At 49.9% G+C, this 27,158-nt stretch overlaps 1 protein-coding gene across 3 annotated transcripts in view; it reads left to right on the top strand.

Moving 5' to 3' along the window:
- Positions 1 to 27,158, top strand: part of TLN2 (talin 2) — a 429,824-nt gene that overhangs the window by 372,521 nt on the left and 30,145 nt on the right. For all 3 annotated transcript variants that reach the window (XM_059372168.1, XM_059372169.1, XM_059372170.1), the window contains exons 46-52: positions 6,847 to 6,993; positions 13,475 to 13,641; positions 14,568 to 14,751; positions 18,146 to 18,271; positions 18,462 to 18,578; positions 21,028 to 21,213; positions 24,996 to 25,103. In XM_059372168.1, the coding sequence (XP_059228151.1) occupies positions 6,847 to 6,993; positions 13,475 to 13,641; positions 14,568 to 14,751; positions 18,146 to 18,271; positions 18,462 to 18,578; positions 21,028 to 21,213; positions 24,996 to 25,103 (1,035 nt within the window). The remainder of the gene's footprint in view (positions 1 to 6,846; positions 6,994 to 13,474; positions 13,642 to 14,567; positions 14,752 to 18,145; positions 18,272 to 18,461; positions 18,579 to 21,027; positions 21,214 to 24,995; positions 25,104 to 27,158) is intronic.

A 27,158-nucleotide genomic window follows, 5' to 3' on the forward strand; every position in this document is an offset into this window, starting at 1 on the left:
CTGAACACAGACTTTGCCTTAGAATGCCTATACCCATAGGAGCCTTAGTCTGGCCAAAGTTTGGTCCCAGAGGCCACTTTCTAAGAGCCCCCTTTCCTGTCTAATATGCCCAAGTAACCACGGGGTCCCCTGGGAAGCAAACAGGCCGGCTGGAGCGGCGCACACCCGACCGCACCCCTGCCAGCAATAGCAGAGAGGAGGTGTGCCTTGCCCAGCTATCACATGGCTCCTCAGAGACACAGAGCTCAGTCTGCGGTAAAGAATAGTGGCGTACATTGCAGGGATGCTGGGAAGATGAAGGTAACTACATTCTGTGACATTGTATTGAACACAAACCCCGTTGATGATATTCCTAAGGGAAGCGGGCTCTCAGGGCGGGCAGCTGTGACTGATCTTCCCTTCCTGCAGTGACAATCCATGTCCCCAGGCCACTTAGTGCTGGTTTGCCTGGAGTCCATTCTAAGCATGTCTTCACAAAGACTCCCAGAGATGATGCAGAAATGATCCAAAGTGAAATTCCTTGCTAACACGTCATAACAACGCATGTGAACAGGAGTCTCGTATGTATGCACATTCATACATACATATCTAGCATGGGATGAAGGAGGTTTCTAACAGTGCCTGCACTTTAAGATTTTAGTATGGTTGAGTGTTTAGGCTGCAGCATGAATAATTCTGTTTGTAACGAGTCTATGAAGTCACTACCCAGAAAGAAAAGTCACCAGAAACCACCCCCCCTCCCCCGGCCCCAATCAGGATTCTGTGGAAGATTGGATTTCCTAAACAAGCCTAAGGGAACTTACATCATAGGAAGGAACAATCTGGACAAAAGGAAAAAGTGTTAGGCTTTGCAGGACTCAAAAAACAAAGAGGCTGTGGGGAGGGTTTGGATCTCTGTTTCCAGAAATCTTTTAAAAATGGAATCTAGATCTGTCTGGTCGGTTCCGATGTTGACCTGCGGCCTGAGTTACTGCGTAAAGAGCCCATGATCTGTGCAGACCTTTCCACGTCTAAGTTCTTCAGAGCTCCCCAGCCCACATGTGAAACAGGCAGATTTTCTTCCTATAACCCAGACCATGAAGCAAAATACAAAATAACGTCAGAGCAGCCAGAAAAGGAAAGGTATCACTGAAAGCCCCACATGAAATTACTTTAGTCCCTGGCCCCACATTTGTAGCAGCTGACGTTTTCATTAAGGTTCTCCCTTTACACCCATGCGTCTTGAGTTATATTTTACATTCCAGACCCAAGAGCAGTGTGACCTGGAGCCAAAAGGGGCAGAGAGAATATACAATTACCAGTGGCTTGCTAAGGAAAATTCTTTGTGTGCATTTGCCAGACAGATATTTAGGGGAAAACTGAGAAGGTCGGGGGGATCCCTAAGGCAATGTTGTTTTTTTATTCCAAGACTGTGGAATTAGTTTTCTCTCCCAAGGGGGCCCCACCTCACAGCATGGGAAAGTATTTCTATCCAGGACAAGGAAAGAAGAAGTTGCTCCCTCACGGTCCTGCTGGCTGTGGTGCCGAGCCAGCATTTTGGTCTTTTCCAGAATGTGGCAATTACAGGAGAAGCCCGACGCCTCCCCTTTGAACACCAAGCAGGAGCTTTATCTGCTGTTTTTTCCAGGGAAAACTCAAACTCCCACTAACACCACTGTGAAAATGACTTTCTTGAGGAAAGTCAAAACCCTCAGGCAACTTCCCCAAGATCTCTGTTCTCTTGAAAAGGGAGATCCTGTGAGCCACCAGTGCTGGGGGAAAAGATCTAGTGACTACAGCTTTGTCTCCGAGGGAACTCTGCTGTGAGCACGTGTAATACTATGTGTCTTCAAAGCTGGCAGGAACGTTTGTCGAGAGCCTATGGCAAGATTCGCAGCCTTTTCCCAAACATGAGATGGGTAATCTACATGAGAATTCTTAAAAACTTTCTGCTCCGAGACACACTTTTTGTAGGTGGAAAGTGATGCCCTGTTTCTGTTCTATGCTTGTGATTCTTGCCCTTCCATTTTTTTTTTTTTTTTCTTTTTAAGGAGAAACTCTAAAGTCCGCCAGCTAACATCTGCAGTTGCCTTTCAGTGTTCACAAACTCTCCCAGGCCAATGATATTTGACCTGGTTTCAGATGTGATTGTTTTGAAAGCCTGAGACAAATGTGTACATTTTGTTTAGTTTTAGGCAGTAAAGAAGATGATCAGTATTTCTGAGACCCCCTCCACCTGAAACTTGATACAAAACTTCACAAAGGCCAGACTTCCAATTCCCCCCAGGATGTAAAACCAGGAGAAGATGCCCATTTGGGCAAGAAGGGAATTGAGGGTTTTTCTTGACGTTCGAGTCACGCTTTACTGCAGTTGCCAGTTTAAAACCCCAAGTCGAATGTCTGAGCCACATTCCTTTATAATACACACTGGTTGGTGGTAAGTCAGATTGCCCTGGGGGCTGGTCAGATTTGCTGAGAAATTTAGTGTTACTTTGAGAAGTTAGCATTTTTTAAACCCTTATCTTTTTAAATACAATCTTAAAAATGCATTCCCTCTCTCAGATGTTCTTGAAGCAGTACAGAATGTTCTGGGAGATTGCAGTAGAGTATGTTGCTTCTTTTGTCCCCTTTAAGTGCCTGTCCCAGCTGTCCCACGTACCCGTGGAAAAGAATAATCGGAGAGATGTTCATCAAGTCCACACCACGAATCAGATCCCTGCTGGGGGCTGTCCCTTGTACCTTCTGAACTACACAATCCTTCGTTCTTCCCCCGTTTCACGGGTTAGCAAACTGAGGCTCAGGGAGCTTAGTTAAATGGTCCAAGAGCACGCAGCTATGAGAGTCAGTACGGAAACCACTTGAGTTTGGAATAAGTAAAGTTTCAAGTAAGAAGTAAACATGGCAAGGTCAGGATTCACACCCAGGGCATCATAGCCTTTGCTGCTTCTGCCTCACCAAGCTACCTCCTGTCACAGCATTCGTGTGGTATTTTCTACTTTGAGATGTGTTCACACACACCTTTCATTTGGTCCATCAGCCCTGGGTAGTAGGGCAGGTTCCGTCCTATTTCACAGGTGAGGGAACAAAGGCCCAGGAGGTTAGCCCAGCTCGGCCAGGGTGTTAGAGGCCAGGAAGGCTGGGCCAGAAGTGGAGCCCCTGGACCTTTCTGCTGCCCGTGCTGCTGCCCTCCTGGGTGAAGGGCTGAGGGCAGATGTGGGGCTGGTGTCCTGAGATCCCTTCCCTTCCTGTTGCATTCAGCCCTCTTAGTCTGAGAAAATAAGTGAAGCCTGTTTCAGCCTGTCCCCCACGAGACTCAGCCTCCTGCGTGCTGTCTGAATAGGACTGCGCAGCGAAGCATACAGGAGGATTGCGTGGCCAAACCTCAAGGAGGCCTTCAGGCACCCAGAAGGTAATCATGTGCCCTGGCACAGACCTCTCGCCAGGACTAAGCCCTGGGTTGGCCAATGGCTTTGTACAACTGTTGCCTTATCTTAGGCTTATCCTTCTGCCTTCTGGTGCTAGTCTTTGGCCGTGCTTCCTACCTGGACTCTCCCTCCAAAAGACCACTGTCCCAGCTCTGCAGTGTACTTGCGGAATCCTGTGCTACATGCCTGGTGTCCCCTCCAAGGGAGGGGCTGAGCATCAGGACACTGAGGTGTTTTCCATGGCAAGGCCTCTCGCGAGAGCACTGAGGGAACCTGAGAGAGTCATTGATGATGTGTCATGTCTGCCCATAGGTTCCAGGCCTGAGACTGTGGAGGAGAAGGTCCCTTCACCCTCCCCCCTCCAGGGCCACTTGGAAGTGACTTAAGAGGTCTGTGTTCACCCAAGTGCCCACCACTGGGTGGATAGGATGCTCAGGTGTGGCTCCGAGCAGGGAACAGAAGTGGGCCAGAGAATGTTCTTTCCGAGACAGGTCCTTCCTCACACTGGGGCTTCCCACCCAGGGAGGCGCCGTGCACGTTCTGTACCTTTGACTCAAGGTTCACTTTTTAAACCTAACTGAACGATTTTTAAAACTCTTAGGAAAAAAATGTGTTTTTTTGTTTTTGGTTTTGTTTTTATTTGACAGACAGAGATCACAAGTAGGCAGAGAGGCAGGCAGAGAGAGAGAAAGGGAAGCAGGCTCCCTGCTGAGCAGAGAACCCGATGCGGGGCTCGATCCCCGGACCTTGGGATCATAACCTGAGCTGAAGGCAGAGGCTTTAACCCACTGAGCCACCCAGGCGCCCCCTGTGTGTGTTTTTGAATAAACTCTGGGCTGGACCATGAGGTAACCCTTGGGGGGCCGCCGGCGCCGTACCGTGGCCCGCTGTGTGGTTTTGTGCAGACCTCAGGCTGATGTAGCTTTTCCCTGCTGAGGTTTGGGGGCTCTGGGAAAACCTGTGCGCACACAACAGGATTTTCTCAACACCGCAGCCCAAGCAAGATACAGAAATGAGTTGGTGGCTGAGGCTGTATCAGGCTTCAGAATCCGACTTTTTAATTAATTTTTTATTTTTGTTTTTATTTTTTAAAGATTTTATTTATTTTACAGACAAGAGATCACAAGCAGGCAGAGAGGCAGTCTGAGAGAGAGGAGGATGCAGTCTCCCCACTGAGCAGAGAGCCCGATGCGGGACTCAGTCCCAGGACCCTGAGATCATGACCTGAGCCAAAGGCAGAGGCTTAACCCACTGAGCCACCCAGGCGCCCCCAGAATCCGACTTTTAAACTTTGATTCACTAGTCACATTGTTGATTTTTATTGAGTCAAGGACATAAATTTTAACTCAAAAAGGAAGGGTATACTAAAAACACATTATGTCAATTTTACCTGTTGAGTTTCTAGGAAAGATCGGGGGTGGGGGGCTGTGCAGGGATGGTACCCATGCTAAGTGAGGAAAACAACGACTTTAGTAAAGAGTGGCCTGCCTGGTAGAGCGACCTGGATTCTCATCTGGCTTTGCCAGACACTGGCTGTGTGATCTTGGGCCACTCACATCACCTCTCTGAGCTTGCGCAGTCTCTTCGTCTGTCAACAAGAGCTTGAACTAGTAAGGTCAGCTTTATTTTGAAATTCTGTTTCTTCCACCATTTGCCCCCTGCCTGGCTCCCCTAGCAGTGCCTGTCACTTGGAGACCTGTGGTCACGGAGCTCTTGTGTACGGATTAGCTCTGACCTTGTATTGTGAAGGGTTCAATACATGGATCAGAAAAGGCTCAAGGGCCAGGAGGAGTTTTCAGCTCTCGTGGGGCAGCCCCCTGCCTCAGCCAGGCGTTGTGTTTAAACCAGCAGACGTGCCCAGCGAACCGCTGCATTTTGGGGGTTTCCTTGGGACTGAACAGGAGTACCTCTCCCCTGTTCAGTGGTGGACCTGTTTGCAGAGCTGCCAGCTTGTATGTTTTCCTCGTGTTGTCTCCCACCTGAAGATGGTCCGCAGGCAGCCCTCCCTGATGGTGAAGCTTTGGCAGACCCCAAAAGAGCCAAAGCTCCCCCTTCTGGATCAGGAGACTTTTCTACTAAATGGATTTTTTAAAAGATTTTATTTATTTGACAGAGAGAGGCGGAGAGCACAAGTAGGGGGAGCAGCAAGCAGAGGGAGAGGGAGAAGCAGGCTGGGACTCCATCCCAGGACCTGGGATCATGACCTGAGCTAAAGGCAGATGCTTAACCCACTCAGCCACCCGGGCGCCCCTATTAAATGGATTTTAAATATCCTTTGGGCCTTAAGAGGATAAGAGGAATACCTTTTTTCCCCTAAAAGCATGATGTGTTTCCATAATAGGGTTAACATTTGCAATCCCCTTTGCTACCCCAATCCCCCACCACCACCACCTTGAACTCCAGTAGGACAATGCTGGAAGATAGCACCCTGGTGGTCCAGATCTCCCAGCTTTTACTCAAGATACCTGAGATCTTGTTAGCTCTTCTTGGTAGATGCTGGAAGGAGAAGCCACCACTTCTTGCTGTCGTGGAGTCCTGGAAATAACACTTACTAACTAAAGCTTAAGGTGTTTTGCTTTTAGTTGCTTACCTGGGCTGGAGGGCAGCTTATTTATGGCAGCTATATTGATCAGACTAAAATGAAAATTGACACGAAACAGCCAGAGGAATGCAAACTTCAGGAGGTGGAATTTATTACTCCTGAAAGAGACTGCCTATCTATCGTGGAGCTCATTTGGGTTCTTTTAGGCAAAGTACCTTTTATAATCACAGAACTCAGGGGTCATTGAAAGAATGTGTGCCTGCTGAGGCTTTAGCTCTAAAAATGTACCTTTTTAAGGAAACGACAACCTGGCCGTAGAGAAAGGAAGCCTGGGCCCAGCATGTTGGCTCTTACCATGGGACACAGTTGAGGGAAGGGGGTGCTCTGCTTGTAAATGTACCAACTTTGCAAGAACCTGAATGCTTTATGCTTCTTACCAATGCTATATATTTTGAACTTCTAATGGTTCTCTGGGGCTGCCGTGCAGAATAAATGAAAGTAAATGCAATCGCTGCTCAGGGGAGGCCCTGACACACAGTAGGAGCTCAATAAATGCATAAATGAATAATAATTAGCCCTAGTGTTCTTGTAACATTTCTGGCAGGTGGCTGGGGATACAAGTAAACAACACGCCATAAAAGGTAACAAATATCAGAAGGGCATTAGGCTAGGATGAGGGACATAGGCTTGCTTCCTGGGGACTGTGGGCATTTTACAGGCTCTAAAAAGGGAAGTAAAATCAACCAAATTCCATACTCCACCAAGCACAGACTCCTAACAGCAGTGGAATTTTCCTAGCCAGGCTCCCATAGGACATAGAAGAAATTTTCCACGTAGGGGAGCCCTCGATGGCAGAATCCTTCATGCCTCTCCTTCCCTACCCTGGGCTTGCCTCCACAGATCGGCTTCCAGATTCGCACTCGCGTGCAGGACCTGGGCCACGGCTGCATCTTCCTGGTGCAGAAGGCGGGGGCCCTCCAGGTGTGCCCCACAGACAGCTACACCAAGAGGGAGCTCATCGAGTGTGCCCGTGCAGTCACAGAGAAGGTAAGGAACAGTCCTCAGGCCCAACGTGGTCACCATAATGCGCACTGGCCCTCGGTGGCCCACTGTGACCAGGAGGCTAAGCCAAAGATGATCTGGTCAGGTCTGGTGGTCTCTCTCATGCAGGGATTTCCCCAGGGATGGAGCCCATCAGGGGGCTGGGGTGGTTCATAGTCCTAAGAAATTGAGAACATGAGAGGGACCGTTCCTTCGAAAGTCAGGACCACCGCAGTGCACCTTGATGCACTTTTCCTACAGACAGAAGGGACAGACCGTGTCAAAGTCACTGGAACACCAGGATCCCCACCCTGCAACTACTTTTGACACGTGTCCCCTGAGCTTCCTTCTCAGGGAGGCTTCCACGTGCAGGGCACTGGGAAAGGCCTGAGGCTCACTTCAAGCACCCTCTTTCATCCCAGAAGAGACTGAAGTGCGGGGAAGCATTGAGCACGCTGCCCACAGTGGCCCTGCACTGTAGTTGCGACAACAGGAGCCCAGTGGAGGCATTCGATCTCTAACAGTGGCTGTTGGCAGAGAGAATCCCATACACAGCATAGTGCATGGGACACTAGGGTCTCAGCGCAGTGACTGTCCCCTTCCCAGGCCCAATGCCCTCATTTGCAGATACAAGCCAGGCCCGTAGGGTTGTGAAGATGAAATGCAGTGGTGTGTGTCAAGGTGCTTGGCACAGAGCCAGACCCACAGTTCACCAGGTCCGACATCCTGGCTGCTGCTCTCTGTAAATTCTCTTCTGACTCTCTTCGCCCACTGGGGTCCCCGCTGAACAAAGCCCATTCTCAGCATCCCTGCATTCCCAGAGCTCCCTTACAGACCCCCAACAGGATACTTGTCTCCTGCTTGGCTTGTTTCTCTGAGTCCTCCTTCAGGACAGCTGTCCTCCAGGCCACTCAAAATGCAGGCTGGAGTATCGGTGCTTTGCTGGCTTGTCCCTCCCTTCACTCAGATCCCCAGGTCATAGAGCTGTGCCCTGCCTAGAAGCTGGCAACCGGACTGGAGGGGCGGGCAGGGGACCCTGCACCTGGCAGCTGCCGCCGCAGAGACCGCTGTGTACCTGGCCCCTCGCCGAGGCTGAGCGGAGTCTGACTGTCTCCCTCGGCCCACAGGCCTGCCTGGGATGCCACAGGAGGAGGAAATCAATCTCTCAGCTGGAGGAAGGCGTTGTCCTTCCTTTCAAAGCCCTTCCTTGTTGAAGTTACTCTGGCCAAGTTCCCCCATTGAAGACCTTGGAGCTGGCCCCTGAAGGAGGGGAGGGCGGGGGTCCTGGCTGCATGATGTCGGCCGGTGGGAACCAGCACCGTGATCTTGCTGAGCCATTCTCTGTCTTCCTGCTTCTCTGAGCAGAGGGTCCCTGACTTAGGACACCTAGAGGAGACTCAAAGGCAGGGAACCGGCTGTTCAAACTGAACTAGCCTTTTCGGTGCTTTCTTGCTCTGTGTTCCTGCCCTGCTGTCTTTACGTGGTGTGTCTTTCTTACGTGGCTTGGCTGTGTCCGTAACTCCCCACCGGCCATGGGCCTCTTGTCTTGCTCACCTTTGTGTCCTCACCCCCGGGAACTCCTAGCCATAAACTGCTGACTCAGGCCCCTTTTTTAGCTGATGGGACCCTGTTTCTGGACTCTGTCTTTGAGTCTGACAGAGAATATCCCAAGTCTGGGAGAACTCCCTGTCTTGGCCTTTGTCACCTGTCCTCCAGGAGTTCTTTCCAGAAATTGGATACTTCATTCTCAGGCCAGTTCTGTGCCATTCTGACTTTTCCTGGTGGGACATGGTGGCATTGAACTCTGGATAGGAGGATCAGGCAAATGAGAAAGAGAAACTAATCCTTGAGGGCTAGTCTTGGGACACAGCGGGTGCTCAGGAAGTGGGCCCCCTGCCCTGTCTGCTAGGCTGTCCAGCACCTCTGCTAAGATCTGAGCAGCACAGAAGGAAGAGAGCATACAGACTTTGTGCTCTCACTGATGGTGTAAGTCCTCTGTCCCGGTCAGTGTGTTTTTTTGTTGTTGTTGTTTTTTAAACAGTGCCTTCACAGAATATTTTTAGACTCTTCTTTGGCTCAGCCATAGTTGAGGATGGTGGGTGTGTGCACAGAGATTCGTAGGACAGCTCCAGACCGTCCCCAGACTCAGAGTCTCCGGTCACTAGCCAGATGCATGCTGTTTTAACCTGTGCTAAATGGGCTGTCCTGGGGAAGGGAGAGCATGGCCGGGAATCCTCAGAATACAAGCGGTGTCTCTGGATGAGGACAGTGGGGACTTGGAGCTGGCTTTTGCAGGGTGAGCAGGCTGGTAGCTGGAGAACAGGGAGAGGGCATTGCAGGCAGGGGCAGACCCACTGCTGGAGGGGTGGGGCATGTTTGGGGAAGTGAGGAGCTGGCTGATGTGGCCAGAATGTGGTGGGAAGCCTGAGAAGTTGAACTCGTTGTGCAAGAAGCTCATCTTTCCTTGACAGCAGGAGAGAATCGTACCCAAGGGTGTGGTGAAGTTAGCTTTGTGTTGTGGGAAGGTGTCTCTAGGAACAGTGGGGGTGTTCTCGAGGGGGAGATGGGTGGCAGGTGGCAGCAAAGGGTTTCTGGCATGGAAGTCACCAGAGTGAACAGAGCCAACTTCCTGGACTCTCGAATCACTCGAATTGTTATTTACTGGCAAGTGGCAGTGCAAGATAGCGCTGGGGTGCAGAGGGGACATACACAGATACGCTCTGGGCTCTAGCCATAATGGGGTCCACCCTGAAGCTTTTCCAATCCAGAGGCAACCAAGGGCAAGAGTGAGGAGTGGTAGCAGGCGGCTGTTCTTCAGAAAACCTGATCAGAGGGGACAGAAGTGGCCACACCTTTCACAGGAGCCTGATGTTCTCTCTGGTCCCAGAAACAATCCTGTTAAAATTTTTCTACTCTCTACTGATCACTTACTAGGTGCCCTGCTGGAGAATAGATATACACCCCCACCTCCTTGTTCCTCCCAACAACCATGATAGGCAAGAAATAATGTCCCCATTCTACAGATGAGGACACTAAGAAAGGTCGAACAGTTGCCCAAAGTTGTTTAGCCAACAAATGACAATGCTGGTACTCAGCCTGAAATGTTGACACCAAAACATGTGTTAACCCATCGGCTACGTTGAGCCCCAGAGAGAAAATCCACTGTTCTTGTGTGTGTATGTATTTATTTTAAAAGATTTTACTCATTTATTTGGCACAGAGAGAGAGCACAAGCAGGGGGAGAGGCAGAGGGAGAGGAAGAACCAGGCTCCCCTCAAAGCCTGATGTGGGACTCAATCCCAGGACTCTGGGATCATGACCTGAGCCAAAGGCAGTGGCTTAACCCACTGAGCCACCCAGGCGCCCTGTTCTTGTTTGTTCTTTACTTTTTCCCCTTGTTTTGAGGTATAATTAATACACGGTACTGTACAAGTCTAGGGGATACAGACAGCATGATGGTTTGTCTTTCGTGTATTACATATACAGTGATTACCACAGTAAATTTGGGAACATCCACCATCTCGTGTCAATACAAAATGTATACATTTGCTCCCGGTGACGAGAACTCTTAAAATGCACTCTTAACACGGCTGTATGACATACACGAAAGTCAACTGTAGTCACCATGTTGCCCACTGTATGTACTTATATTCTGTAACTGGAAGTTTGTGCCTTCTAAATTCCTTTGTTCAATCCACACCATCCCTCCTTCCAGAAAACCGATCCCTTTTGCTAAAAGGTTGGATGGTTGGGTTTTGTTTTGTTCTGTTTTTAATTTTTATTTGATGCATTCAAACAAACAAAAAAAGTCCAGACATTTCTTCTAACTCCCAACCCCTACTGCTAGCAACTACCATTCTGTTCTCTGTATCCGTGAGCTTGGGTTTCTTGGTTTTATTTCAGGTTTTACATATAAGGGAGATCATATGGCATTTCTTTCTCTGGCTGACTTCACTTAGCGTAATGCTCTTGGGGTCTGTCCATGTTGTCACAGATGGCAAAATTTCATTCTTCCTGTGGCTGAATAATATCCTACTGGATGACATATACCATATTTTCTTTATCCATTCATCCATCTGTGGACATTTCGGTTGCTTCCATAGATTAGCAGTAGTAAATAATGCGGCAGTGAACATAGAGGTACATTTTTTTAGTTAAAATTCATTCACATCAGATAAATATCCAGAACTGCAATTGTTGAATGCTATGGTAGTTCTCCTGGTAGTTTTTTGAAGAACCCCCATATTATTTTCCACAGTGGCTGCACCAACGTACATTCCCACCCACTGGGCACCAGATTCCCTTTCCACTGTGACTTTGCCAACACTTGTTATCACTTGTCTTCTTGATGAGAGCCATGCCAGCAGCTGTGAGATGGTATCTCACTGTAGTTTGGATTTGCATTTTCTTCGTATTTTATGATACTGAGCATCTTTTCGTGTACCTGTTGTCCATCTGTTTGTCTTCTTTGGAATAATCTCTTTTCAGATCTTCCTCCCATTTTTAATTGGGTTGTTACTTCGCTGGAGTGGTACGTATGCTTTCTATATTTTCCATGTTAGGCCCTTATCAGTTAAAGGATTTGCAAATATTTTCTTTAATCAGTAAGTTGCTATTTTCATTTTGCTGATGGTTTCCTTTGTTGTGCAGAAATGTTTAGTTTCACACAGCCCCACTTGTTCATTCTTGCTTTTGCTGGCTTTTGTTTTTGGTGTCAGATTCTAAAAATCATCGCAAAGACCTATTGCAAGGAGGTTACTGCCTATTTTCTTCTGGGAGTTTTATGGTGTCAGGTCTTACGTTCAAGTCTTCAATCCATTTTAAGCTAATTTCTGTGTATGCTGTAAGGCAGTGATCCAGTTTCAATTTTTTTGCATGTAACTGTCCAACTTTCCCAACACCACTTGTCCAAGAGATTGTCTTTCTCCATTGTATGTCTGTGGCTCCTTTGTCATAAATGAATTGACTATATATGCTTGGGTTTATTTCTGGGCTCTCTGTTCCATTGATCCATGTGTCTGTTTTTATGCCAGTACCGTACTGTTTAAATTCCTACAGCTTTGTAATACAGTTTTAAATCAGAGAGCATAAGACCTCCAACTGTGTTCTTTCTCAAGGTTGCTTTGGTTAGGGGCGCCTAGGTGGCTCAGTGGGTTAAAGCCTCTGCCTTCAGCTCAGGTCATGATCCCAGGGTCCTGGGATCGAGCCCCGCATTGGGCTCTCTGCTCAGTGGGGAGCCTGCTTTCTCCTCTCTGTCTCTCTCTGCCTCTCTGCCTACTTGTGATCTGTCAAATAAATAAATAAAAATCTTTAAAAAAAATTGTTTTGGTTAATTAGAGTCTTTTGTGGTTCTATAGAAATTTTAAGGTGGTTTGTTGTATTTCTGTGAAAAAATGCCACTTGGAATTTCAATAAGGATTGTATTGAATCTGTAGATAGCTTTCGGTAGTGTGGACATTTTAACAATACCGATTCTACCAGTCTGTGAGCATGGAGTATCTTTCCATTTATTTGTGCCTTCTTTAGTTTTTTTCTTTAACATCTTGGGGGTTTCCATATATAAGTCTCACCCCCTTGGTTAAATGTATTCGTAGGTATTTTATTTTTTTCGATGCAGTTGTGTAAATGGTAGTGTTTTCTTACCTTCTCTTTCTGATAGTTCAGTATTAGCTTACAGAAACACAACAGATTTTTGTGTATTGATTTTGTAACCCTCAACTCTACTGAATTCATTGAGTCGTTCCTGACAGTTTTTGATGGAGTCTTTAGGGTTTTCTGTACACAGTATGTCAGCTGCAAATAGTGATGGTTTTACTTCTTCCTTTCCTTTTGATTCTTTTAACTGTCCAATTACTCTGACTAGGGCTTCCAATACTCTGTTGAATAAAAGTGGCAAGGGTGGGGATCTTTGTCTTATTCTTGATCTTAAAGGAAAAGCTTTGAGCTTTTCACCATTGAGTATGGTGTTAGCTGTGGGTTTATCATATATGGCCTTTATTATGTTGATATGTTCTCCTTGTACCCGCTTTGTTGAAAGTTTTTTGCTATCAGTGGGTGTTGAATTTTGTCAAATGCTTTTTCTACATCTATTGAGATGACCATAAGATTTTTATTGTTTATTGGTGTATCACATTGGCTGATCCGTGGGTGTTGAGTCATCCTTGTATCCCCAAAGTAAATCCCACTTGATGATGTTGTCTGATCCTTTTAATGAATTGTTGAATTCACTGCCCTAATATTTTGTTGAGGATTTTTGTACTATGTTCATCAGGCACGTTGGCTTGTAATTTTCCTTTCTTGGGGCACCCTTGTCTGGTTTTGGTATCGGGGTAATTTCGGCTTTATAAATGACTTTGGAAGAATTCCATCCTTTTCTATTTTTGGAGTGGCTTTTTTTTTTTTTTTCAGTGATATTTGAGTCTGAAAATCTTTGGGTTACATTTTCTGCATTTCCCCATTTTCCCTGACATCTCCTCTCTGCCTACAGGTGTCCTTGGTGCTGTCAGCTCTGCAGGCTGGGAACAAGGGGACCCAGGCATGTATCACAGCTGCCACTGCTGTGTCCGGGATTATAGCGGACCTGGACACCACCATCATGTTTGCGACTGCGGGGACCCTGAATGCGGAGAACAACGAGACCTTTGCAGACCACAGGTATGGGGGTGGAGATCATCCTGGGAGTTCGTGGGTGGGGAGAGGTTCAGGCTGACCCGACGCGCTTGGAGACTCCACCCAGGAGCTGGAAATGTGGTTAACCATTTTGATTTCAGTAAGATGCTCAACAGGAGAAAGGGAACCACATAATCAAAACAAGCCCCCTTTGCCAACTGTAAACACATAGTCATGTTCCAGCTTTCTGCCTTTGGCAGCCTGAATCAGGCCTGCTCCGGCAGGGGACAGCTTTTTGACCTTCTACTTACCAAACTTGAGAGATGGGCCTCTGATTTGCTCTCCCAAACAGAGTGGGAGTGGGAGTGGCCAGAACGGGCCCATTGAGCTGTGACATAAATGGAGAGTGGGGCTCGGAGCCTGCTGTCTGTCCAAGGCTGACTGCTCAGGCCCTGCTCCTGGAGGCTGGTGTGGGGTTTCCATCTGCCACTGGGGAGGCCCCCACCACCCCCGTAGCCTGGCCACATGCCGGGTACCTTTCTTCCTCTCTCTTCACTCCCAGAGCTGGGCTGGAAGGAGGTTACCAAGGATGTCACTCGTCCCAGGAAACAGCCTTTTGGGTTCTGATGACCCATGGGGTCCTTGCAGCTCCCTGTAGCTGTGAAGAATTTAGGGGGAACCCCAGGAAAGCAGCTGACCTCTCACTGAGCTACAGGGTTGGGGGAAGAGGGCCAAACTGGTAGGCCTGAAACTTTCCCTGAAGTTTACTATGAATTGTCTCTAGATACGGGGCTGACTCGCTTCTTCCCGTTTTCCTACGCAGACAGTGAGCCCCCCGATAAGGAAGGGGTAATCCATCCTTTTTGTTCTTCAAAGCTCTTTAACAAAAACAATCCCATAGGAAGGGTTTCTTTGCTTCCTAACTACCAGTAGCCAAGCTCTGCCCTCTATCCGCCTCCCCCCTTTCTCAGGGAGAACATTCTGAAGACAGCCAAGGCCTTGGTGGAAGACACGAAGCTGCTGGTGTCCGGGGCCGCATCGACGCCAGAGAAGCTGGCCCAGGCAGCCCAGTCGTCAGCGGCCACCATCACCCAGCTTGCTGAGGTGGTCAAGCTGGGGGCCGCCAGCCTGGGCTCTGATGACCCCGAGACACAGGTACTGGAGGACCTAGGGCCATGGGTCCCTCTCACGTATCTGTAAACACTGTGCAGCAGGCTTCAGAAGAGACCAAAGGCAAAATAGGAAGAGCAGAAGTAACAGTGGGTGTGTGGGCACGTCCGCAGTTTGGGGTCTGATAGGAGGGCGCCACAGACGGTGGTGGTGGCCATGGGGATAGAGATGACTGGTGAATGAGCACAGTGAGCATTTGGTTGTAAGGGGGAGGGAGGGGGCCAGGAGGACTCGAAGTCACAAGCGAGGGGGTGGGGTGCGGGGGGCGGGGGGGGGGGGGGCGGGGGGGGGGGGAGGCGGGGGCGGGGAGGTGAAGGTGAGTTCAGTGAGGAGAGACTGCAGGTAGAACCAGAGAAGGGACGTAAGCCCGCATGGGGATGGGGCTGTGGATTCAGGGTCTGTGGCCATACAGACAGTGACTGCACCCACAGGAGAGGAAGAGCATGGGGCAAGAGAAGAAGGGGGTTTCCCGGCAGAGCTGAGGAAGCCGCCACTTAAGACCATAGTAAGGAGAAAGAGATGCCCAGGGAAACGGAGAAGCAGCAGCAGCTGGTAGGAGGAAAGCCACAGCTCCTGATGTTAAGAGGGGTGAGTGTTTCAGTGCACCAGAGAGACACAGCGGAGTTGAGAAAATGAAGGTCTGGGAGCTGGCCACTAGTGCCCTGGGGCCGTTGGTCTCCGCAGCAACGGCTGTTTGTAGGAAGTAGCCAGATGAGGGCAAAGAAAGGAAGCCAGTGTGTCTAGATAGCACTTGAGAAATCTGGCCCTGAAGGGGAGGGGAGAGAGGAGCTGGGGCTAAGATAGGGCTCTATGCTCCCATAACCTGCCTGCTCCTTCCTCCTCAGCCTGTACCCGCAGCTCAGGCACAGCACCCACAGTTTACTGATCTTTGACAGCTAAGCACCCAGCACAGCACAGTAGACAGTCCACAAATACGTCCTCTGCTGTTACTGAATGTAGAGCCAGCCAGGCCCCCAACAACAGACTGTCCCCATTCCCAAGGGCAGAACCTATGACCCGTCTGCTCTGTCTGCTCTGTCTGTCCCAACACCATCAGACGGCACACCCTCCCTTAACTCCCATGTTTGGCCCATGGGCACAAAAGTGGGTAGGAAGCTACCTACCATGCAGGGCCCGGACTGGCCGCAGCTCCTGTGGCGGTTCATACAAGGCCACCAGCTTTGCTCCCATGTGGCCATGACCCTCCCCTGCCTGACATCCTCCAGTGAAGCAGAGTTCTGTGAGCAAACGTTCCACATGTGGTCTTTTTACTCCTCCTGCCAGGTTTCTCTCTGATAACATCCCGGATGGGATTGGCTGCCCTCTGGAATTCGAAGCATTCATGCAAATTCTTGCCTGTGATGGTGTTCTTACCCCCACAGAGAAAGGCAGCACTTTAAAACGCCCAGTGGGGCTGGAATCCACACTCTCTGAGCCTGGCCCCACTTGAGGAGAAGTGAACAGGCCGGGGAGACCTTAAATCTTGGAGCATGGAGACGTGTATCAAATTGTTTAGCATCTCAACGCCCAAATGGCCTAGAGGTCCTGGATCCCCAACTTCTTCTTCTTTTTTTTTCCCCCCCAAAGATTTTATTTATTTATTTGACAGACAGAGCTCACAAGTAGGCAGAGAGACAGGCAGAGAGAGAGGGGGAAGCAGGCTGTCTGCTAAGCAGAGAGCCCGATGCGGGGCTCAATGCCAGGACCCTGGGATCATGACCTGAGCTGAAGGCAGAGGCTTAACCCACTAAGCCACGCAGGCACCCCTAAACTTTTCTTGGACCCCAACTTCTAATGAGGCCTCTAGTGGAAAATATCCCCTCACCACAATGTGCCTACTCTGCTGTCCGTTCCTAGTGACCAGGGATGAGACCGTGTGCTCTGGGTGTTGGTGGCAACCTTTGCTTGCTCTCCCTTGCTCTCTACTCACTGCTGTGATGGCCGGAATCAAGCAGTGTGAGGTCCTTACCTGTCAGCCCTTCCTCATGAGACCCACCACGCTCTGACCACCCCTATGGTTCCAGAGGTTGCCAGAGGTTCTGTGAGCCCTGGGGTGAGAAGGCGCAGGATCAAGCAGGAGACGGTGTGAGGGGCAGAGGCACGGAGTCACCGTGCTCTCAGCTGTTGGGGACATGAGAGTTTGTGATGCGTTTTCAGCTACGTTATGCGGTCGCCCTCACAGCTATGCAGTGAGATACGGCTGGTGCTCCTGATGCTGTTGGCGTGTGAGGAGTCGGAGCCCTAGAGCGTAAGCGAGTGTGAACATTAGGACCATGACCCTTGGGATCACACTGACTAGAGTGTGAATCGCAGGCCCTGGGAGTGTGGACAGGAGCATCTCAGTCCCTGCTTGGAAAGTGTGTGGCTCAGCACCTGGAACACTGCCCTCAGCAAAGGGAAATTGTTGCTGTGACAGAAGGCGATTTAAATGTAAGGCAGGTCATGTCATGTCATTCCGGAGTATAGCCGGGGCTTCAGACCCCGGGTCTAGCATGCTGTGAGGTTGGCCTGTGGTCCCTGCTCAGCGACCGGAGTGTAGGTACTGTATTCTTTCCAGTGTCATTAGGGCGTGCACCTGTCCAGCCAGTCATTCCATGAATATTTCCTGTGCACCTGTGACGTGCCAGACCCTGTTCTGACTGCAAAACACAACAGACAGAAGCCTAGGCTGGCCCTCTCACAATTTACCTCCGTTTCAGGGGAGAAGACATACCAATCAGTGCTGAAAAGGAGACAGGGCACACTGATGGAGTTTCAGGTTGGGGGTGGTCGGGAAAGGTCTTTGATGGCCTGATGGCTGAGCTGAGCCCCGAATGATGGGAAAAGTCGGCTTCCAGGCAGAGCGAGAGGAGCAAGAGCAGAGGCCCTGAAGTAGGCATGAGTGGGATTTGCCCTGGGGAAGAAAGACAGACCCATCTGCCTGTCGCATGTTAAGTAGGTCACAGAAACCTATGATCGGGAGCTGGAGAAGCCGGCGGGATGCTGCAGAGGCCTCTCAGGCCAGGCTCCGAGGCTAGCATTTGGTTCTCTGTGGTTTTGGTTGCCAGCTCAGGGTGCCTGGGAATGGTGCTGGCTCCCAGGTGACTGCTTTGCTGCCTGCCTCCTTTCCTAGGTGACTCGTCATCAGAGCTGCCAGCCAGGAGGTGCTGGAACATACCCCTGAGTGTCCATGGGGTCTGTGTTCTGGCTCAGCCTCAGCCTCCACTGGGGAGACTCCAGGGCTGGCTTCTGGAGGTTCTGCCATGCTGCAGGCTGGAGAGCTGCCGAGACAGAGCCCTGCCCCCCAAATCCCCCTACCTGACCCTCAGGCTGTGTGCTGTTGGTGAGACCAGCAGGTGACTGCTGGGGCCACTCACCCGGACTCTCTGCTTTCTTTCAGGTGGTCTTAATCAATGCCATCAAAGACGTGGCCAAGGCCCTTTCAGATCTGATCGGTGCCACCAAGGGAGCTGCCAGCAAGCCTGCTGATGACCCCTCCATGTACCAACTCAAGGGGGCTGCCAAGGTAGAGTCTGGGGCAGGCGTGGAGGGGGAGTGCATAGCGAGAGAAGCAAGAATAATGGGAGCATATACCTCCGAGCTGCTTCCTCGCTTCGCAATGGTTTTGCTCATGGCATCAGATCCAGAACAAAAAGGACTGGGGCATGGACCTCAGTGTGCTCCTCCTTTTCTCTCGGCCTCTCCTTCCTATACAGGTGATGGTGACTAATGTCACCTCCCTCCTCAAGACTGTCAAGGCAGTGGAGGACGAAGCCACCCGGGGCACACGGGCACTTGAGGCCACCATCGAGTACATGAAACAGGAGCTCACGGTAAGGAGCCAGCCATCACCTCCCTCGGGCACCCCTGTGCTAGAGCGGACCCCAAAACAGACCTCTCTGAGATCTGTAACAGAAAGAGGTTTTATGTAGAGTGCCTGAGCTAGGAGGCCCACTCACCTACCTGCTGCTAGCTTTGCATCCTTGAGGCCCCTTGCATAGCTGACCACATCAGAGTTTGGCTACAGTCAATTTGTAATTAAGAAACTAATTAAAATGGGGCACCTGGGAGGCTCAGTGGGTTAAAGCCTCTGTCTTCAGCTCAGGTCATGATCTCAGGGTCCTGGGATCGAGCCTCGCATCAGGCTCTTTGCTCTGTGGGGAGCCTGCTTCCTCCTCTCTCTCTGCCTGCCTCTCTGCCTACTTGTGATCTCTGTCTGTCAAATAAACAAATAAAATCTTAAAAAAATAATTAAAAAAAAGAAATTAATTAAAATGCATAACTTAGGACTATTCAGGTTTAATTCCACTAAAATTGGAGCATGAAACAAAAGCCTTACAGAAGAGTCCTGGCCAAGGGAAAACTCAGGATGGCTGTCTGCTCTCACCTTGAGCTTAAACGGTGTGTGTACAACACAGAGCCACACACAGGGCCTCCTCATTCCCACTCTTGTCAGCAACAGCTCATGCTGCAGCACACGTACAGGTTCTGGGGTTTGAGCTTCCCTAGTAGAGAAACCTGGATGCCTTTACCTGAGACACTTCCCTTTAAAATTCAGCACCCTTCTGTTGGCAATCTGTGTGGTCCCAGGGACACTGACCATGCATTCTTTCTTGCCTTGAGTGAGGGTGTCCTGGTGTTCCTGCAATCTGGACACTGCCCCTGTTTTTTTGATCCTGTGATGATTATGAATTGACTCATCCTAATCCCTGGAAATAGAAATATGCTGAAAATGAGTGGTTTCAGAGATTTCTTTCTCCCAGGAGATCTGATCAGATTCAGTTTCTCTCTTGCGGCAGGGAGGGCGAGTCCTGCCTTTGCTGCCGGTTTTTTCTGCATGTGTAGAGGGTCACCTAGGAAGGCTGAAAGGCCCTGTGGATCAGCAGTAGAAACCAGCAGTTCAGTTGGGGTTTGCTGGTGGAGCCTTGGGTTCCCTTGTCCTGTTTTTGGTGAAGTCAGTCTTGGTTGGCGTTATACTTGGTTCTCACACAAAGAAGAAACTAAAAATTGTTGATGGTGTCTTCAAACTCTGCTTGCTACCTGAAGCTTACCTGCCTACGTCAGCTAGATGTTTCCTATCAGAAGTCTGGCCCCACATTCTGGGAGGTGTGGGTGGGGCTCATGGTGGCAGTGAAGGAGATGGGAAATTTGGAAGTTCGTGGCAAGTTACGCACGATCTATGTCCACGTACCAGTGTGGGCCGGCACGAGTTGTGGGTTTCTGTGGACATAGGAAGTTTCCAAATGAGCATGTGCCCTGTGGGCCCCGTTAGTCTGAAGGGCTCCATATGCGTGGCCTCCATGCCGTGTTAGAGTTCAGCTTCATTGGAGCTGCCCATTTCTGGGGGGGGATCGTGACGTTTGAGGCTGCCTAACCCATGGCAGGGCTGCTGGCTGGTTTCTCCCCTTTGCCCCAGGAAAAACTGCCTGACGGGAAGGTGGTGGTCTGGGGCTGGAGACAGAGCGGCCCCAACTGGTACAGTAGTCCTCCTGGCCGAGGACAGCTACACATTGAAAATGCAGCCCTGGCACCAGTCACTCGTGTGAGAGAGATAGGACAGATGGGCTCGAGGCAGAGATGGCTGCCTTGACTGACAAGTGGAATTTGAAAGTGGGATATTCCCTTACCATGGTTAATTTATTTCAGCTTCTCTAAAGGGGTGTGTGAGTGTGTGTGTGTGCGTGCGCGCGTGTGGTTTTAAATAATTCACAGTGTCACTGTGGCTCACTCGACACGAACGCCTCCGCACAATTATGCAGTTATATTTGTAAGACAGGCTAAGAATAGAAGAAAGTGAACGCTCCATTTCCCCTAGCCCCACACCCTCTCAGAGAGAGAGAGGTGAGTCCACAGGGAGGGATCCACGGTCCGTCCTGAGTAGGAGCCGGCATCAGAAGCGCGGAGTTTCTGGGAGCTGCTGGAGGCACGGTGGGGAGAGGGCGAGAACCGGGAAACCCCGTGACCACCTGGCTCAGGAGAGTTTGCAGATACCCAGACGCTCTCCGTTGGTGCTGTAGACCTGTCCCCTTGACCCCCAGGGTCTCGTGACCGTGAGTGCTTGAGTACAGGTGTGCACGGCTTATCCGTGCTAGAATCTTGAAAGTGAGAATAATATTACTCAAATGAAATTTCTAATTTCCTGCCATTTGACGGTTTCTTCCTGTGGCTGGCTCTGTTCTCAGACAGTGAGCGGCAGCCCAGTCGGAGAAGAATAAATTATTTTTGGTCCTTCTCTTTTTTGGGTTTTTTTTTTTCTTCACCTGTTGTATTTCTAACTTCCAGGTGTTCCAGTCCAAAGAGATACCTGAGAAGACCTCATCACCTGAAGAATCGATAAGGATGACGAAAGGTATCACCATGGCGACCGCCAAAGCTGTGGCCGCGGGAAACTCGTGCAGACAGGAGGACGTGATCGCCACCGCCAACCTGAGCCGGAAGGCTGTGTCTGACATGCTGACAGCTTGCAAGGTAAAGACCTAGGCGTTGTTTTGGACAGCTTGATGATGCCTCTGTCATGACTGAATTTTTGGTGCAGTCTGGAGAAAGGGAGGGGCCGGTCACCTGCAGAAGGGAACAGCTTGCTACCTTAGGCGCCGTAAGGAAACGTGTGCTGGAGGTGTGCACCCATCAGCCTGGGGAACGTGACTCGTGAGGCTAGGTTTATGTTTGAGAGGGGTTGGTGCTGATCTGCGGACTAACCGTCCACATTTCCTCTTCCTGAGTAGGAAGGACGCTTTCTTAGGGAGGGTGTAGGGGTGGCCACTCTGGCAGAGGCGAAGAAGGCCTGTGACATTTTGTTCCTGGCCCTCTGAACGAAAATTGCATACTGCTTCTGCCCACCCCCTTTCCTGCCTCCATCGGTCAGCATTCTGTGCTAGGAGGGGTGCTGCCCTAACTGGGTGAGGAAGTGAGTCAGAAGAACAGAACAGAATGTTGGGAAACTGCCTTTTTCCTACCTGTGCCAGACATTTTGCAGAAATTCCTCTGATCCTTGGCTAAGCAAGTAGGGTGGCTGCCCTGAGCCCATCCTAGGTGAGGGAGCTGGTGGGACCTGAGTTTTAACAACCTTTCTTTCTTTATGTCTAAAGAAGTTGAGCCATAAGGATCCCCCACCCCTAGTTGAGCACCCTATCCCAGACCTTCACCCTTCTAGGGACAGCCGTGTCCCAGGGACTCAGTGATTGATTGATAACCCCCAACCATAGTGAGCAGGTGGAGACACGTCACAGAAGTCACAAAAGCAGCTGCGGCAGCGTGGGGACTGAGGAGACAGGACTGTTCTTTGTGGTGAAGTCAGTGTGGGAGAGCTGGTGCCAGGTCCTACTGATGGCCTCTCGGGGGCTTCTCTGGGCAAGGAGAGGTAACTGGACAGTGGGGAGGGTAAGGCAGCCGGCCTGAAGGGATGGGTGTGTGAGGGCAGAAGTGGGGGGGAGTCAGGGGAAGGGAAGAGGGTGGCAAAGTGGGACGGACACTTTCACGAGGGAGCCATGTGTTGAGACCCTCCTGAGGCCAGAGGTATTTGCAGTTAGGATGTCCCTCATGGAATCTGCCCTGTCAGAACTGACAACTCCCAGAAGGGTTACAGCCTCCGGCCGAGAATCCTTCCCTAGCAGGCTAGGCCTGAATGCCACCACAGTGTGCATGCAGGGTGCCTCACGATTGTGGAAGGCTGTTCTGCAGGTTCTGTCTTTTGATCCCGGATGGGAAGAGCAAGGGGAGGGATCCCAGTCTGATGGATGGTGAAACAGGCTTGGCAAGATTAAGGGGCATGACCGTGGATCTTCACTCTCAGAACTAGAACTGAAACTGGGTCCTCTGATTCCATGGCCTGTATCTTTCTGCTGCCCGTGGCCTCCCAGCCATAAATGCTTAAGGACACTGAGGTTGAGAAGTGACTGGTGCTTTGTCTCCATGTTGCAGATGTGAAATGAAAAGGAGAAGTTAAATGGATTAAGGTGGGAGTGGAAGGCAGCTCAGATTTTCAGGTCTGTTTGTAATACACGTACCCCTGTTCTCAGGGGAGGGGGGCAAGGATCCCAGTACAGGTGCCGTTTGCCTGGCCTCTGCTCCTCTCTCTTGTCCTCCCCCCGGATCTTCACAGGACAAAATAACAGCCAGAGCTTCATTCCTCAAAGCCAGACTTGGATGACAAGAGTCAGTTCTGAGCCCTGAGACTCCTGTTAGGATAGGACTTAGGCAGCAGACATAAACATTTGCATTCCCTTTGGTCCCCTTCCTTTTGCAGAAAGGAAAGGAGGCAGCTTGCTAGAAAGGGTGTGCAATAAGGAGCATATAGAAAACCAGGAATACGAAATGGTGGATCAAAAAGAAACCCTTCTATCCAGGCGGAGGGCCAAGTTGCCATGTTGGAGCACTGTCTTTGAGGCTGACTGAGTAGGGTGGCTTGGCCGAAAATGGAAGTGCAGTAAGTTACCTACAGGCTCATTTTGTCAGAAAGAGAGGATTACACTATTTCCTCAGGTGGAGACAGAGCTTCCCTATACCCTAAGTTAATTCTCCTGTCTATTTCTTGCCTTACTTTCTTGTGTCTACGTATGTCTGCATCAGATCTAATCCAGTCAGCTGTCACAGCTAATGTCCCATGGCTGTTTTTGTGTTGCATCCCCGTTCTAATAATGGAGCCCTTAATGACCACAAGTACTCTGTGAGTGAATGTAATCTTACCCTATCATCAGATATTTAGGTTATGTGCATTTTTTAATCTGTACTTTAAACTCTACTGCCATGAATATCTTTGGGCATACCTGTTTTTTCTAGGCTTCAGATAATCTCCTTGGGCAGGACTCCCAGGAGCAGAATTAGTCAGATGGTATGACATTTTGATTCTTGCCACATGGCTGGCTCTCCCAGAGAGTTCTGCGAAGTTAAAGCCAGCAGCAGTGGACGAGAGCCCCCACGCTCAGTCCCCGGGAAGTCTAAATGGGGGTCTTCCACACTGCCCCCTAGAGGTGACATTTGGTAGCATCACAGCCTGTGTCTTCCCCCACACATGGGCTCTGTCCCCACACATGTAGACACAATGGAGCAAGGACGAGTAAAACTCGGTTGTGGTTCTGGCCCATCAGTCCTCAGATGGGCAACAGTGAGCTCAGAAAAGATAGATGCTGGCCACTCAGATTATCCCCACCCCTTCTGGTGTGCGTTGGGGGAGCAGGTGAGGGGAAAGCTCACAGGTGGTCCCCTAGCACTCCCCAATCCTCCTGAGTGGAACAAACAGGAGGACTAATCACTATTCCCCTCCACTTTGACTTCTTACCGTAATGTGTGATTCATATGTGTCCTGATTTGCCATTTATTTGCAGTTTTCTCTTTTAGCTGTTCTTGTCAGGCCCAAGTTCTTTCTGAAGAAAGGCTGGGTAGGGTTGCCCGATTTAGCAAATAAAAATTAGGGTTTCTCAAACTTACGTTGAAAATTTTGTATTATTTATTCAACATTCAGATGTAACCAGGTTGACTGTAATGAATCCGGTAACCTTGTGAGTGGGTGTGCCATCTGATATATCAGGAATGAATGAAACAGACAGGTCATAAGCGCCAAAAAAAAAAAAAAAAAAAAGCACAGGATCCTGTATTAGCCATTCGTCCTTGTCTGCTTATCTCACCATGTATAATGTGAGATGAGTTTTTTATGGCCCCTCTGAGGGCAGTGGGAGCTTACTGTCTGAAGTTTCCCAGGAGCCAGAGATTCCTGGGTGGGAGATTCTGTGAGTGCAGCGTGGTGAGGCCATGGAGCAGGGACCTGAGTACGATCAGCCTGTGAAGAGAGAGGGGCTTAAGGCCCCCTTCCTGCTGCTGGAGAAGGGCAGGTGGACCCTGGCACAGCAGATCTCCTGCTGGGAGCCTCAATCATGAATCTTTCCTGAATGTCTTAGTGCACACGGAATTCCTTACATTTCAATAAAAGGGGGCGGGGAGAAAGGACGGAAGGAGGGACCTGATTCCTGTGCTTTTATCCAGCTCCAGGGCACTGAGAAAGGCAAGACACAAAACGTTGTCTGAGAACTTATCATGGAGGAGAGTATGGAGGAGCTCCACCTCTGAGCTCTCTGTCCAGAGAGTCAGTGAAGGTTTCTCAGGGAGGTCACTGAGGGTGAGGGAGGGAATTCCAGAATCCAGTCTCCTACCTGTGGATACAGGGCTGCTCTCTGCTACTGGGCCCCTCACCTGTTGGCCTGTTCACCAGTTGGCTCTTCCCGTCTTAAGGTATCAACATTCCTTTCTCTCTCCAGCAAGCATCCTTCCACCCTGATGTCAGCGAGGAGGTGCGCACCAGAGCCTTGCGGTATGGGACAGAGTGCACCCTCGGCTACCTGGACCTTCTCGAGCACGTCTTGGTGGTAAGGAGGGGCATCGGGCGGGTCAGGGCTGGGGAAGAGCTAAGTCAGTTGCAGACCATCCTTTCCTCAGGAAAAATATCTCATAGAGCACTGTGCAGGCTCTGCTTGTGAGTCTGGGGCTGGACTGAGCTGGAAAGTGTCTAGCATCACACTGCTCTAGCAACCTGAGATAAAAGAAGGGTCTAGAAGAAGTTGTAGTTAGCATCCAGGAGAGCGAAGCCCTCTCTTTGCACCAAAGAGGCAAGAACAGCATGCAAGAATATGGGACAGGCAAAGCTACTACTGAAACAATGTTGGGAAGAGCTCAGCCCATCCTTCGAGGACAGGGAAGGCTCCAGAAGGAGCCACTCCAGGCTCCACAACAAGTTAAGGAAAAGCATCACCAGTGCTGCAGGTGACCCACCACCCTCTTGTAGCTTCCTCCAGTCCTCGAATGAATACCTTAGACCACACTGAGAATGCTTGCCTCCCTCTGATGCCTGGAAATAACCACATGGAGCTGGGAAAGAAGGCTGAAAGGGAGGATGCCAGTATGTGTTGGGGGGGTTCAGTGGTCATGGCTAGGGGGACTGTCCCCAGGGCAGCCTTGGGCTTGCACTGACAATCCCAGTTCTAAGGGTGCCTTGGCTCCCAGCAGTCCTAAGGGCCCAATCGTGCTCACCCATGTTGCTGTATGTCTCTCTCTGTCAAGTCCCAGGAACTACATCTAGATCCATGGGAGGTCTGGGAAAAGCCCCAAGAGAATTTGTCCAGGAGTCAGAGACAACGCCTGAAGAGACTTGATGATGTCCCACATTCCATCACTGTTTGCTCCTTCCCAAACCGATTTAAAAAAAAAAAAAAAAAGTCAACAAGCCACAGAGAACTGTAAGCCTTTCATTTGCAGGGCACTGAGATTTTTCATTTTGTCCTTGCACTAGGACATGAGGCTAGCAGGGCAAAGGAAGGAGAAGTTTGGCCCCTTGGTTGAGGTCACCTAGCTACTAGGACAGACCTGGGACCGAATCCCAGTTCTTACTATCTCCAGCCCCGTGTTCGTTCTAGCATTTTGCTGCCAACCTTAAAATTAAATTACCTTTGAAGGGAAGGAAAAATTAAATAAGACCGAGAGGGAGGCAAACCATGAAAGGCTCTTAACTATAGGGAACAGTCTGAGGGTTGCTGGAGAGGAGGTGGGTGGGGAGTGCTGTGACTGGGTGATGGGCATTAAGGAGGGCACTTGGATGGAATAAGCACTGGGTGTTCTATGCAACTGATGAGTCACTAGCGTCTAAATCCCTGAGACTCATAATACGCTATATGTTAATTAAATTGAATTTAAATTTTAAAACATTTTAATTACCTTCTGATATTAAGCATTTTAGATCAGTTAAGGGGTCAGGACTTTAATTCTTTACCCAGGTTAAGCGTGGTCCATGTGCAGGCATATCCTCTGTGTGAGGAGGCAGTCTGGGGTTACTAACATTGAGTGTCCGAGCCTGAACTCTTGCTGGGAGCCTGACTGCGTGAGGGCCAGGAAGAGAACATCTTGGCTGGTCATTGTTCACATGCCCGAGCCTCTCCAGCCAAACCCGCTTTCTGTGTTGGAACACAGTTAAAGCATTCAGTCTGTGAGCATGCTTAGCAGGAAAATGAAGCCAGCAAGGCCTCCAAAAGAGTTTTTTGTTTTTTTTTTTTTTTCCTTGATGGGACAGTAGTCTTAATCACATAGAACCTTGTTCTGTCTGAAAATGAGAAGTTACAGCAGAAACAGTGGTAGGCTTACCACTTATCAAAGCTTTGCATCCAGATCCCAGCTCTGTCACATAAAGAGCCACGTGACCACTCTCTGATCCTTGACTTGAGTTTTGAGGTGTTAAACAGTCAAGGAGCCCTGGGCTCTGTGGCTGCACTCATGTTTGCTGCACACACTTCTTTTTATTCTGCCCACACGCTGCCCACTTCCTGTCCTGCTTTCTGTCTCGCACACTTTTTTCTTACTCATTTGTTGGAAGGGAAGGGATACTGGGATTTTCTTCTTTATTCGGAGAAGGGGGTCCTCATTTTGCCCCATTC

The sequence above is a fragment of the Mustela nigripes genome, chromosome 13, assembly GCF_022355385.1.
Source record: "Mustela nigripes isolate SB6536 chromosome 13, MUSNIG.SB6536, whole genome shotgun sequence".
NCBI lineage: Eukaryota > Metazoa > Chordata > Mammalia > Carnivora > Mustelidae > Mustela > Mustela nigripes.